We start from the raw sequence: 14,602 nt of genomic DNA, 5'->3' as shown, positions 1-14,602 counted from the left end.
GAGAAACTCCCAGCCTCAAGTTATTGCATGCTCGTGATCCCTTCAATGAGGCAATATGTGTGGTCATTGAAAAACATTTGCAAACTATTGTAAGAGCTGTTGGACCCGTGTTGAAATCTTTGCCAACTTCTTATCTTGTGTGATAACAGAATTTAACAAAATGCCGAAGGGAAAATAAATATTACTAATAAATTTAAAATTTGAAATTACAACAAACAAGAAAATTTGAAATTGCAACAAAGCAACACAACAGTAGAACTAGGGTGGGATCTAAGGTGTAGATGATGTTGAGGTGGTTGTTTAACAGCAAGCGAAAGGATTCAGCGAGGTGGCTACAAGTTGGAACAATAGGTATGTCGTTTCTTGGTGAATGAACAGCAAGATGATAAGGATAATTATAGGAAACAATTGGTTCTAGAGATGGATAGCAGCAGGGTTAGGGGGAAATAACGTAATTGCTATTTTTATGGGTGGCAGTAACAAGGGGAAAGTGTGAGGGTGAAGGGAATTGATGTTAGAGATAGTGATGGAATGGTATAAGGGGATACAAGCCACCTCAGGAATGAAATGCAGTTGAAGCACCACTCGAAACCTTTGGATACAATCTTAGAAAAGGAAATAAAGGTCAACAACTCTACAAACTCAAATTATTAAAAAACCTAAACCCTAAACATCAAGGAAACACTTAAATAGACCTACTACTATTAGGATTGGGCCTCACTCCAATTGGGTGGCAACCCTAGACCTATAGGGGGTCGATTGTCCCTCACTCAAACTGGATCAAATTGATATAGGGTCCCGCCCGCCCAACCCCCGTGTCAATCTATCGGGTTTGGTGGAGCTTCGACCTCATGTGTCAAATCTTCCAACTTCTTGTTATATGGCTTCTGGTTGGCCATGCTGAAGGTGTGTCAAATCTTCCAACTTGTTATATGGCTTCTGGTTGGCCATGCTGAAGGTTGCGACACTGTTGTAAGCTTCTAGGATTGGAGTGTCTTTAACTTGATCTTTATAAGCACCTGGATTTCACTATTGGATGCACCGTCCCACAAAATAATTGAGCAAGTTTCTCAAACTACGAGTAAAAATCTTTAACTGTCCCACCATCTATGGGTACATTGTACTCCGCAGAGTCCTCCAAAATAGCTTAAGGTTGGCTCATTCCTATCTGAAGTGAAGACAAGTTGAATCTCCCCTAAAGACGATAGCCTTGACGGTAAGTTGTCTGCATTATTTCTTGAAACTCTCTCCGTAGTTGTTGTCCTATGTTTGATATCATCCCTTCTATCTCATTACCCTTTAATATTACCAAAATTGATTTCACTGGCATCTCATGGCAAGAACACCTATAACCTCGGACTCCGCAGAAGGTAGAACTATATGTTTTCCATCCTTGATGAATGAGTGAGTGTTTTTGAACCCGTCATGCCGAGTCTTGTGATCAAACAGTCACGACCTACTCAATTGAATGTGAAAGGTGCTCATGGGTACAATAACACACTACACCTGATCATGTGGTTGATCTTTTATTAGAAACTCTACAAGGCATCATCTATCTATGCTAACCATGTTCCCCTTCTTCATCCAAGTTAGGGAATATGGCTAAGAATGTCCTTCTTTCTTGGATGTGGTGAAGCCAATGTTACTACGGCTAAGACATTCTCTGTGGATACCACATTTTCTTGGATGTGGCTAAGCCAATGTTACTACGGCCAATGTTACTACGGCTAAGTTAGGGAATAGGGTTTAGATCCAAGATAGTCTTAGCCATTGAGACCCAACTTGTCCATTATCTGTGTGGATACCACATTTTCATAATTACCTCTATCGATGATAAGGTGACACACATTTTCTTTCACAGTGCAATGGGTATAAAAAATGTGGTGAAGCCAATGTTACTCTCATAGCTTCAATCTAAAGGACCCATTGAACCATAAGCATTGCGCCCTCATCAGATGGCATATGATACTCCTGCACATCCTTACTATCTTCCATTTCTCCAGTACCATTGTCAACTTCGATTGCTTCCTGCTCAGCGAAAGAGAAAAGTTTGGTAGTAGGGCCACGAGAGGTATATGTCCAAACCCATGACATATGAAACACTTCCTTCAGTACCATTGTCAACTTCTTCGATTGCTTCCTGCTCAGCGAAAGAGAAAAGTTTGGTAGTAGGGCCACGAGAGGTATATGTCCAAACCCATGACATATGCAACACTTCCTTGCAGGCATTGACTCGAACCGCAATTACGCAGTAATTTAGCTTTAAAAAAATGGCAAAAAACTTGACCCGAATTTATATTTAGCGGGTAGTGTGCAAAATCAAAATGTTATAAAATTTAGAAAATAATTTACACAGTAGAGGTACTACGCAAGTATACGTATCGTTTCAAGTAATATAGAGTTTTCTTTTAAAATCCAGAGTATCGATCCCACAGAGAAGTGAGGTAAGAAAGCTCTTAGGCGAAATCTTAGTCTACTACTATCAAGTCTTAGGTTGGAAGGTCGATTAAGATGGTGTTTTATTTAACTACTTCTAAATGCAAATATTAAATGTAAGGATAAAAATTATTTCTAAATGCAAATATTAATTCTAAAGATAATTTAACTGGATAAATTGTTCGGAGATTTTTGAGATGTTAAAGACTATCTTTCTCGTACGTAGACCTAGAAAATGTGAAGGAATGAAATGCTTAAAATTTAATGTAGGTGACAAATAAGAACATACCTATTCTTTATTTCTTTTGATTGTGTAAAGAACATTGGCTAATCTAAAGTTGATGTTAGCATGTATAATAGTGCTGGGTAGGTTCTAGTCTCTCACTCCTAGATTACCCACTGTGCCCTCTGTATAGGACCTACTAATGACTCTTAGTTCCAATCTCTAGACCAAATTGATAAAAGAATATAGTATGTCACCCTATAAACATCAATTCTATGCCCATCAATTCTTATCTCCTTATTTATTTGCACCCCTTCGGACGATTGCAACTGCTCTTCCTAAGGTAGAATGTGATACTGACAAGTCAAGAAATCTTAGCCTTTTTGGGTTTATAAGTTCCTCAAAAGGTTTTAACAATACAAGTGGCCAATTTGTAAAGTAAATAAATGACAGGTAAAAATTTTGTCACATTTATGAAATAAGAAAAATTCTAAGCAAATCTAAATTCCTAAACATATATTCAATTCATTGCAAAAGAAAAGTAAAATGAAGATAATGACATAAGTAATAAAAGAATTGATAGAATTATGTAATAAACTAAGTGTCAACAAGGAACTTATGTCTACATACCCTCTTTCGAGCATATAGATATGCTCAGTATTCTATTAGTTTTATGCAATTATCTGTCACCTAGAAGTTTTTAATAGAAACAAATCATAAATTATATTTCTTTAATAGTTGCATTGTCACCCATACTGTTTCGCAATAACCAATCGGACAATGTGAGTACTCTAGTTGCGAGATCATCACTCTCCTGAGTTTTAGTTTCACTTACAACAGATTTTAACAAGACATATCGACACTTATGTCAATGAAGCAAATGAGATATTACTCATCACATGAAAATAAAAATAAACTATCATGAATTAAATTTTCATACACATGCTACTACTTTATATTAAAGAAAAAGAGTAAAGAAACCTACTTACGAAGCATAGATAAAACACAACAGAAAGTTTTATTTAAATCAAAGAAAATTTACTAGAAAGTGTTTACAACAATTAGAAAATAATGAAAAACACAATACTTAACTTTTTCCCTCTGAAAGAAAGACGAAAAATCTAAAATCTCTCTAACAAAGTCCCTTGTCGATCCATGAACTGCTCATACTTACTCCTATCGAAAAATCTATTTAACAAAGTCTCTTGTCGATCCATGAACTGCTCATACTTACTCCTATCTCTCAAAATCCTTCACCACTCTCTTCAGAAAATGAAGAAATTTACATATCTATAAACTCACGTTAAACTCCTCCTAAAACACTTCCTAATTTCTTCTCTAGACTCTAATTCCATGTCATAAGAGGCGCAAAGCCTCTCTATTTAAAGAAAAGCAAAAACCCATATTTTCTTCAAGAGACACATCTCTTAATCTAAAAGACACACTATTTCATTCCAAGAGACACATCTCTTCATTCAAAAGCCACTCTAAGTGGCTAGATTCATTTAACCACTCCAAGGGGCGTGCATAGCCATCTAGAACCTTCCAGAGCCACCAAAAGTCATTCAAAGCCGTCTCCAACCGTTTCTGGCGCCTAGGCGCCGTTTCTCGTCGTCACTAGCGCCTAGGCACCAGTTTGGGCGCCACCTTTCAGGCAGCTCCACCGTTTCGCCCCATTTCAGTTTTGTTATGCTCCAAATTGATCTAACTAACCTTTTTTTAAAATGTTATTTGATTCAAAAATATGTGATAAATGCAAAGGAAATTAAGCATAGAAAGACATCAAAATATGTCAGGTCAAAATTTTCTTTCTTGCTTGATTTGACTCCAAATGTACCGTTTTTGCTTCATTTTCTCTAAAAATTTATTTCTTGTACCTGAAACAAAAACATGCAAAATGTATTTCTTTAAAGTGTAATATCATTAAAAATGTACATAAAATGATCATGAAATGTACACTAAAACAGGTAATTTTCAGGTGGATCAACACTATGTAGGGTGTACTACTCATCTCGGGTTTTTTTCCACTCTGATAAGCTCTGTCATCTTTTTGGACAGTTTTCACTCCTTTCTCGGGTGTATTATTGACTCCTCATATTGTAGGTGATTGCCTGGATGATGGGGTGGTCCTAATTTGCTCAGTGTCAATGTCTAAACATCACTCACTGACCAGTAAGGTCGCAACTGAACGATGTGGCTAGTGGCTGACTTCAGAACTCCCAAATATCTGGCTATGATGTTCTCCTCTGCTCCCTCAGCTCACATTTCAACATGGACTGCATAAACTTTGTTGTGAACTCATCTACTAACAACTCCCCGTAATGAAAGTGATATATCCTCAAGAACATGTTTTGTTATTAGTGTGAGGGTAGATTTTTTCTTTTGTCTCTCCTTCTTCAACTTCCCCCAATTAATGTTCTTGTTCGTACCTTCTCTCTGTCTCACTTTTTTTCAGACTTTCATCACAAAGAGGCATTCTTCTTCAGCTTTATGGCTACAAACTTCACCCGCCTAGTTGCCATTTTCTTGTACTAAAAAATTTTCTCAACAATATGCAACCACTCAATGATGTCATCTTGATTCATCCTCTTGAAATCTAGTTAATCTACTTCACCTCATGTCTCCATGTTCTCTAAAAGTCACTCTATTTCTCTGCCTCGTTTGATGCTAAACCTCAAATTGTTGTGGCCTATCCTCCTCTTCACTAGAATCATCACTATGAGATGGATTCAAATTTCTCTCTTCTTTTGAATCTCACTATCACGATTGACAGTGATCTCTCCACGGATCCTTTACTTTCAACAATTCTTTGTTAAAGTAGGCGGATTTTTGCTCATTCTCTTCCATTGTAAGTTCTCATTTGGCTTCCAACAGTTCTCCTCGGTGACATGGCTTGGGTTTAGGTTTGGAAGGTGAAAAAGGATTTATGGGGCTGATTTAGGATGCATACAAAAAAATTAGGGTTGCTGATTTTGAAAATCAACAAGGGAGATTAGGGTTAGGTTAATATTTGGCTATGGTTTGGTGAGTTTAGGTCAGCCTACGATGGAATTAGGATTGGGGTAGCTTTGATACCAGAATTTAACAAACACCCAACAGAAAATATATATTATTACATAAATTCAAAGTTTGAAATTATAACAAAAATCTGGGAAGTCTGAAATTGCAACAGAACAATAACATAACTCTAAAGCTAGGGTTGGATCTATGGTGTAAAATGTGTCGAGTGGGCTATTTAATGACATGCAAGGGGATTCTGCAAGATGGCAGCAAACTGGAACAACAGGTCTGTCGTTTCCTAGTGAAAGACCAACATGATGACAAGGAGAATGACAAAAAATTATAATTCGAGAACTGGATGGCAGCAGAGTTGTAGAATCGCATACACACCATTTTAGGAACAAGATACAACCGGAGAACCACTCAGAACCCTTGGATATAAGCCTAAAAAGGGGAAAAAATTGTCAACAGCTCTACGAACTTAATCAAAATTTAAGACCTTAACATCAAAGAAATATTTAAATAAACCTACTACAATTAGAAGCGGGCTTCACTTGGGGGGGGAGTGGTGAGGAATATCATAATTGTTATTTTTGTGGGTGGAGGCAGCAAAGAGAGCGTGACAAGGGTGAAGGGAATCGATGCAGGAGGAGTGGGGAATGAGTAGAATCGCATACACACCATTTTAGGAACAAGATACAACCGGAGAACCACTCAGAACCTTTGGATATAAGCCTAAAAAGGGGAAAAAATTGTCGACAGCTCTACGAACTTAATCAAAATTTAAGACCTTAACATCAAAGAAATATTTAAATAAACCTACTACTATTAGAAGCGGGCTTCACTTCAAGTGGGCAGCAACCCTAGGCCTAGAGCGGGCCAACTGACCCTCTCTCACTTAAACCGAACCGATCCAGGGCCCCTCCCAACTCTTTTATAATGTCTCTTCAATGCTATGTAACTCGATCAAGAATCTCAACCCTATATCTTCTTGAATCGACTTAACCATTGTCTTGAGTGTCATCATGGTCTTGCACAAACTAGGGTCACCACAAAACACTGCCCTCTTGTCTCATGAAACTCCATTATCAGGAGTTTTCAATTCATCTTAGTCTCTCCCTAAAGACTGTAATCATTTCATACCTAATATTACATCTGTGCCCCCTAGATTTAAGGGATGAAAACTGTCCACCACCTGAATTTTTTGTTGTTTCAAAATTAATCCTTTACGAACATGCTCTTTTCTTCCTGTCTCGTCCTCATCATTACTTTATGGCTTCTTATCTCACCATCTCAAGCCTCAATTGCTCCACTACTTGAGTGGAGATGAAGTTATGGGTGGCTCCACTAACTATCAACACCACTACTTCCTGCTCCTTGATCTGTTTCCGAAGTTTTATAGTGTAGTTCAATGTGAACACCACCATTGAGTTCAATGAGACTTCTGTCACATCCAAGCAAGAGTTTTCTACCTCCTCCACCACAACCTCCTCCATTTCTTTATCTCCTATCTCCTCCTCATCAAGTACTGTAAGAACAATAAATTTTGATTCATGTAACTGTTTCCTAGAACAAACTTCCACACCAAAAATATAACTCATTGGCTCGCTCATCTTGACTCTTCATCTCTGTAATGTGTTTGAAGGTCACTTCCGGTCGTGGCTCATTATTTATGTCCCACAGTCTCTCTTGAATATCAATGTTTTAGTTTTTGGTACCGTTAAGGTTGTAGCATTTCAATGTGGTGCTACAACTTTGTTGCTCCTATTAGACCGTTCCATTTCATTTTTATCATCAATCAGTTACGTTAATTCATTATTTCCCCCAATCCTCGCAATCTCAAATGACGAAGTGTTGCTGGAATTTTTGATTTTTACTCCTTTAGGAAGTTTCCTTCCAATATTACTTCTGATATCCCTCTCTAAAAGCCAGATAGCATCTCAAAATTTTTCCTATAATCCATGATAGACCATTCTTAGACCAATTCAAACAACTACTTTTGTAAATGCCCTTCCCACGTGGTTCTGAAATGCTCCAACAACTATTTATTGAGTTCTTCCCATGTTCTGATTGGCTGACGCTATTCTTCCTTTCTAAACATAGGGTCGTTGTCATTAATTTTTCTTTCTGAATTAGCCCATTAATAATAAGGTATTTCTCCACGTGATAAACCCCAACACTAGGCATTATCTCCTTCAGAGATCCGCATCTTCAGATTCCTATGTGCGAGTCTTCTCCCAATTTTCTCGATCGAAGCTTATTCCACCAATTAAGCGGTGGTTGGATTCTTTTCCTCAACCCCTATTGATTTCCCTTCTTCCATCTGTCTTGCTCGCTTCATAATCAAATTGTTTGTCCCCATAGGCTCCTGAATCGTCTTCCTAGAAACATAATCAAATTGCTTGTCCCCATAGGCTCCTGAATCGTCTTCCTAGAAAGTTGTTGCAGTTGCCGCAGCAAAAGGCACTGGCGTGGTTAGATGCTGCCATCAATTGGAGTCTCACCAATTGTGATCTCTTGTTTTAAGCTAAAATTCAATGAATCGATCTTCTGCAACCCCGAATTGCACAACGCCATCTCATCCCACCAACCGTCGTTCGCCCAGTCATCTCTAGGCCTGAATTGCACGCCACCATCACGTTCCATCTGATTCCACTCATTCCAGCTTTCTAGTATGTGTGCATTTCCTTCCAGATGCTGTTGCCCAGGTCCACTCCCGACTCGTTCCTGTGGCCCCAAATTTGCCTAAGATAGTGAAACTACTCCCTCCGTAACATTGATGCCACACAATTCCTTTTTATTGCTACTGCTCGGTTCACTCCAAACACCTTAGCTCAATATTGCGGTAATCAGCGGCGGGTTTGTGTGGAACTCCATGATTTTATTTATCAATTCTTCCAAGGCCCTAAATCGCCCCTCGATGGATGAGAAATGCTCCTTCATTCTCGATCTATTTTGGCTCACCTTTCCCTCTAATTTCTCCTCCAATGCATCCAATTTCTTAGGCGTCATTACTCCCAAGTATGGCTCTAATATCAAGTTGATAGGAACAAGACAACTTTTGACATTGATTAGGGCAATATAAAACTTCTTACTCCACCAGCACAAAATAACGCAATCCCAAATACATAAATGATAGACCTACAATTTGAGAGGTTGGTAATTCTCTCGCAAAATTCTGACCTTAAGATTCAAGACAACAATCACCCACTCAACTCTAATCCTATCAAGTCCTATTTTTAGAAAACCACAATAACTACCAAATAACTAAATTGCCTTTTTAGGCTTGCGCCTAAAATAGGTCTTCAAATTATTTGGAAGGCTCAGCATGGGTTCAATGGGACCACTTGACTCATTGGAGCCTGAGGCCTATTAAAAAAAAATGGAGAAATATTTATAATAGCTACAACAGCTTTCAAAATTATTACTTTTCTCACAATATTGTTCTACTGAAAGGCATATATGCAACATGCGCAAATCTGCATTTGGAAACTGTCCATCTACTTTTTTGTTATTTTGAAAGACCTTTAGGCTCGTTGAATTCAAGAAGCATGTGACAAAGATGAATATAATATATAGTGTTTTTCCATTTGAGTAGTCTATAGTCATTCCAAAGGCCAGTGATGCAATCCATGTAGGTTAGACTGCGGAGTTAAATCTACGGTTTTGCTGAATGGATGGTGAGAGTTATTATGCCTAACTCACCATGGATAAGTTTTTGTCAACAAATTGATGATGTAGCTTTCTTTGTAAATGATGGAATTTGATTTGGCAGGAGAGAATTTATTATTTTCGGTGATAATGAAATACTTGAATATATTACTAAAAACCTTTGGACTGATCTGAAATTTTTTTTTTAATTTTTTATTTGAAGCTTTTGATGCTGAAACCCAAAAGGTATGGAGTGGAGCACAAGGAAAATTTCTCGGGTGAAGGAGACGAATATATCTACCATTCCAAGGGTCATGCCCTGAACCCAGGCCAGAGGGATTGGACCAGATACCAACCATGGCTACCCACCAAGACCGCTTCTTAGCTTTTGGTGTCTCTATTCTGAGAATCATATTTTGTTTAATAAAAAGGATTGTTTTTCATTTGTAATGCGCCTTTGAGGGCACCTGACTTCATAAGATAAACTTGTAATTTCTGCGCAACTGATAAACTGCATTGTATTTGAATTATCTGCTTCAAGAAACTTCAAGCTGGTGGCAGGCGTTTATTAAGATGGTTCACCACTTGTGTATGGGAAGTGGATGATTTCTTTGTGGGTTTGTCTTTGCTGCTGCTAGGCTTGGCTTCAGTGTGTTTCATAGCCTTCATTTTTGTTTAAAACTTTTTTTGAGAGTTCAGAATTGTTCTGATTGGTGAAAGTATTCCAATTTAGTTTTGTTTTCATTTTTTTAAGAAGTTTCTTATTCTTGTGAGAAATTATTCCCCATATGCTATATATTATATATATATATATATAGTATTGGAATTTTATTTAACGAAGAGCGTTTCAGTCCATTAGCTCACGGATTGTTAAGACCAGAGGCTATTTATTAGAAGCTACTTTGAAAGCATCTTTAAAGCTTGTATTGCCAGCATGAACAATTTTGGTTAAAAGAATACCATTTATGAGGAACATAGTATAACTTAATATTAATTTTATTTTATATTTGCTATGGAATTTGCTTACATACCATAGAATTCGTAGGTAGTTACAAATCTAACATCTAAATATTATTTTGTACATTCATACCACCAAAATTTATTAAACCACAAAAACTATAACTATTTCAAATGTGAAAAACACTTTTTCATGCATAATAAATGTAAGGTACAAATGCCGATTAAAAAGCATATTATTAAAAATTACAAATTTTTAATCAAGCAAATAAAATCTTAAATCTTGTGTACTTAATGATCATCGCTTGTGCTTGGCTGATTAATGATTGAACCAAAAATATTTTTTTTAATCTTATTAGAAAAAAAACAAAATCACGTTGGCATATGCACTGTAAACGAGACGAGCTTGAGCGAGCTCAAGCTTGGCTCGCGTTCGGCTCGTTCGAAATAGCTCGTGTTCGAAATCGGTTCGAAATCAGCTCGTGTTCGAATTCGGCTCGTGAACAGTGTTCGTGTTCGGCTCGATTTAAATATTCGTGTTTGTGTTAGGCTCGTGTTCGGCTCGAAATTGACTCGTTAAACTAAAATTGAGAAAAATATATGTAAAGTATAGAATTCGAACCTGGATCAAATATATACAGAAGAAGACACTAACCACATTGTCACATGAGATATTATGATTTAAACTTAGACATAAATATATATAATATATTATTATATAAATAATATATGTAATATATTGTTATATAAAAAGTTATATAATTTTTTTTTCGAGCCATTTCGAACTTCACGAACAACGAGCCAAATTTACAGCCCTATTATGAACAACGTGATAGAAATTTAAGTCCCATATTTTACACCATGCAAGAAAGGAATCATCCCTGATATTTTATTCTAAATAAATCTCAATATATCATTTATCATTATTTTTTTAATATTTCTTCAGAAAGTGAACGCATATAATGTTCATTATTTTAGAAAGAAAATCTTTTTCCTGCTCAATCGAGCTTGCTTGAAAGAATTTTTTTCAATAGAAAGCTTTGATCACCATTTTACTTCAATTTAAACCTTTAAAGAAAGCCTCGGGAAATTTTTGTGCGTAGAGAAAAATAGAATTTAGGCAGTTCCCAACCAATTCAACCCAAATTCCATCTCAATATAAACAAAAAGGTAGAATTGACTTAAAACGTAATTAAAAACCGACACTTTCAAGCTGAAAATATTTCACAAAAATAACAATTGCATAACAATCAGACGGTTGAGAGCTCGCCTAAATCTTCAAAGGAGACCATTGACTGAATGGCCTTACTTCAGTGAGAAGGCCTTACAGACAAGTAGTGATAAAACGCTTCCAGATGATCACTCTACCATGGCATCATTTGGTGCAACGTCTGACTGACCGGATGATTTTTTCTTGCCCTTTCCTGCACATGAGATACACCACAACAAACATTAGGAAGCACATTCCATCATATTTATAAATTAAAATCTACAATATTCAGTTTTAATTATAAACTTAAAATATTAGATAATTATTCAGCTGAGATGGATGATTTTTCTTTGGGCTCGTGTTATAGCACAAACATTGGATAGAAATAAAGTGAAGAATACTAACGCCCCAAGTTCGAGTGTAAATCTTGCCCCGAAAAAAACTCCTCCGGAAAAAGATTAATTCATTCGATTCAGCTACATCTCTTTTGTAATTTCCAAGAATTTATCTGATGAAAAAATAACTACATATACCGCCCAATTCCTATGTATTTACATATCTAACACCCAAACTCTGCTTTTACATACATAAAAAATACCAACATTTTAACTTTAAAAAAGCGTGAAATACACCTTACACCTTTAAGTAGCTTCTCTAAGACAATTTTGGAAAACTGTAAAAATACTTCATTCAAAGAAGTACTATCTTTTGTTAGATGTTTTTCCTACCATAAAAGCGGTGTCGACAAAATCTTAGTTGTACTAGTTTGATTGTGCCTATTGCGCAAATGCAACACCGAAAGAAAATAATTTGGAAAAATTATTGTGGAGCTATTTTACAATCTAAAAGAAAGGAAAAAAACTTACTCCCCCTTTGATATTTAAAATAAAGTAGTTGATGGTATTTCAATTTTTTATCAATTCAAATTTACAAACACTTCATATGGCAGCAAATTCAAAACAGATACCAGAAAATGGTAACAGACTACAATGATTTATGGGAAAACATTCATATGGCATTTACAACACACCCATCTTTCAAGAAAAAAACAAAAAACGCTATTGTTCAGAAACAAACAGCTTTACATTATAAGTAAAACTCCAAGAAAAAAACAAAAAATGTTCAGAAACAAACAGCTTTACATTATAAGTAAAACTGGAAAAACCCAACCAAAAGAACCTAAGTTTAGACTAAAAAACAAAGTAAACTGAACACCAAAGCATAAAAAGTAACATACAAGATATAAACCATAAAGCATTAACTGCGCAAGGGAACAACAGGGATCATGTTGCATCCACAGACAGTAACTTGGCCTATTCCAACATAACCTCATTCTCAGCATTCAAACCATGCGCAAGCCTTCTAGCGGTCAATTGATATATGACAACCAATCATTACAGGACTTAAGTTAGTGCAAATGTCTAATGTTAAAGATATATGATGCCAAATTACTCAAAACCAGAAAAATTATATTGGTATTGTCTGATGACTGAATGTGAAAATCCCAAAACTAGCCAAAAAATTTCCAATTCTGATTATAAGCCTAAATCCCTTCCTTAGTTCAATTGAAAATTCAAGTAAAACTGTCCACAGCTGATAGCCTTTCCTTAGAAACCCACTGTACACACCCCTTTTTCAAGTAAAAACTTAACAAAAATATCAAACAAATATTTTTTTTAAACTCATCTCTGGCAAACAATAAAAATATTAATATTTTTTTTCTAAAAACAACTGAAGTAAATGCAAAACATCATCTTTTTTACTGTGACAGCCTAATAAAGTAAAAGATATTGTGCAGTTATACATATTGGCCTCAGACAGGATAAGCTTACCCTTAGATTTTAATTTCTTGATTCTAAGCCTCGAAGCCTTCTTCAAGTGAAACTTCGTCGGAGACTTCTCCTTTGCAGCTTGAGAAGTTCCTATAAGTAAGAACAGTTTAGAAACAAGAGATAATAAGAAGATGAACATCCAATGCAACATTGCATGACAACTCAAAATAGCAAAATTGTACCGCAAACTTTCTAAATTCCCCTAAATAAGATATGTCAATATTATCCAAAATTAAACGTTCCATCACTGAAAAACAGCATTACTGAAAAACAAAGGTAAGAATCAACAGTTCAAAACTTTCACAAGAGACATCGGGTAAATAAAATCCATTGCACTCTGCCTTAATAGTAAAAAAATGGGAAACAAAACAGACGCACCATCTGCAGCTTCCATCTCAATGTCTTCCATAGTCACCAAACCCTTCTCTATCGCCGCTTTCTTATCCTGCTCAAATAAATAATTCTTTTTTCTTCAGAGAAAGCACGAATAGAAGACCTAAAAAGGACGGAGAAAGAGAAAGTACCCTTCGCCATTTCTTGAAGAGTTTTCGCTTACGTTTACCGGAGATAGGTATGGTTTCAACTTTCTGCTTTAGCTTCCGAGTGTTAGGATCGCCATGAACGGCACGCTTCCGATCCTGGATCCTCCCCCGCCTTGCCTTCTGGATTTGGTTGAACTTGGCCATGGCGCAGCCCCGCAACACACAAACCGTAAACCCTAATTTTCGAAATTTATCTATTCATACAATATATATATAATATGCCGAATCATATTTATATTTTTTTGCAAATCACCATGACGCAATGGTTGATAATTTTTTCTTCCAACCAAGATTCAACCAAGATGTACTGATGCAGTATACCATGTTTGAATTTTGCTTCGTGCATATGCAGGATACCATGTTTGAATGTGTGCGAAAGAAAAAATTTATGTATATCTTTAAACATAAAAAATAAATAAATATTGTATATAACTTTAAGATTTAATACATAGTTCTCTGACAATATTTGCTATTATTATTTGGAATATTATCATATAAGAATGAATCTCTTTGTATTTGAGAACCTATAATTATAGGTATGAATAGTGTGCTCTTTAGATGGAGGATGAAGGAGGATATTTTTTAGGAAGATTTACATAAATGTCACATAATAACATATATGAGAAAAACAAATCAATTATAAGAACATACTATTTAAATTATTAGATTTCATTGCTTATGTGATGCACAATATTAGCATATGTGTAACTTATTATATCTAATGAGTAAATTACTCATATTTTTAGAGATT

General features: G+C 36.0%; 2 protein-coding genes across 3 annotated transcripts in view; one reads left to right on the top strand and one right to left on the bottom strand.

Annotated features, from left to right (window-relative positions):
• LOC110031115 (probable NADH dehydrogenase [ubiquinone] 1 alpha subcomplex subunit 12) overlaps positions 1-9,902 on the top strand; it is a 40,511-nt gene extending 30,609 nt beyond the window's left edge. For both annotated transcript variants that reach the window (XM_020734168.1, XM_020734167.1), the window contains one exon: positions 9,534-9,902. In XM_020734168.1, the coding sequence (XP_020589827.1) occupies positions 9,534-9,695 (162 nt within the window). In that variant the 3' untranslated portion in view covers positions 9,696-9,902. The remainder of the gene's footprint in view (positions 1-9,533) is intronic.
• Positions 9,903-11,427: 1,525 nt separating this feature from the next.
• On the bottom strand, positions 11,428-14,042 carry LOC110031114. Its single transcript, XM_020734166.1, has 4 exons — positions 13,834-14,042; positions 13,688-13,754; positions 13,310-13,399; positions 11,428-11,691 (listed from the first exon to the last, which is right to left on the bottom strand). Exons 1-4 carry the CDS (start codon positions 13,993-13,995, stop codon positions 11,627-11,629), a joined length of 384 nt encoding a protein of 127 aa, XP_020589825.1. The 5' UTR covers positions 13,996-14,042; the 3' UTR covers positions 11,428-11,626.
• Between the last annotated feature and the right edge of the window lie 560 nt (positions 14,043-14,602).

Source organism: Phalaenopsis equestris, unplaced genomic scaffold, assembly GCF_001263595.1.
Source record: "Phalaenopsis equestris unplaced genomic scaffold, ASM126359v1 Scaffold000769, whole genome shotgun sequence".
Lineage (NCBI taxonomy): Eukaryota > Viridiplantae > Streptophyta > Magnoliopsida > Asparagales > Orchidaceae > Phalaenopsis > Phalaenopsis equestris.
The sequence above is the reverse complement of the archived record's forward strand: the minus strand, read 5'-3'. Positions and strand labels throughout refer to the sequence as shown.

Excerpts from the sequence above, each read along its gene's own strand:
- LOC110031114 (XM_020734166.1), bottom strand. The coding sequence starts at position 13,995 with ATGGCCAAGTTCAACCAAATCCAGAAGGCAAGGCGGGGGAGGATCCAG. Across the intron at positions 13,755-13,833 it reads TCTTCAAGAAATGGCGAAGG|GATAAGAAAGCGGCGATAGA; the intron begins GTACTTTCTCTT and ends TTATTTGAGCAG. Across the intron at positions 13,400-13,687 it reads TGAGATGGAAGCTGCAGATG|GAACTTCTCAAGCTGCAAAG; the intron begins GTGCGTCTGTTT and ends TCTTACTTATAG.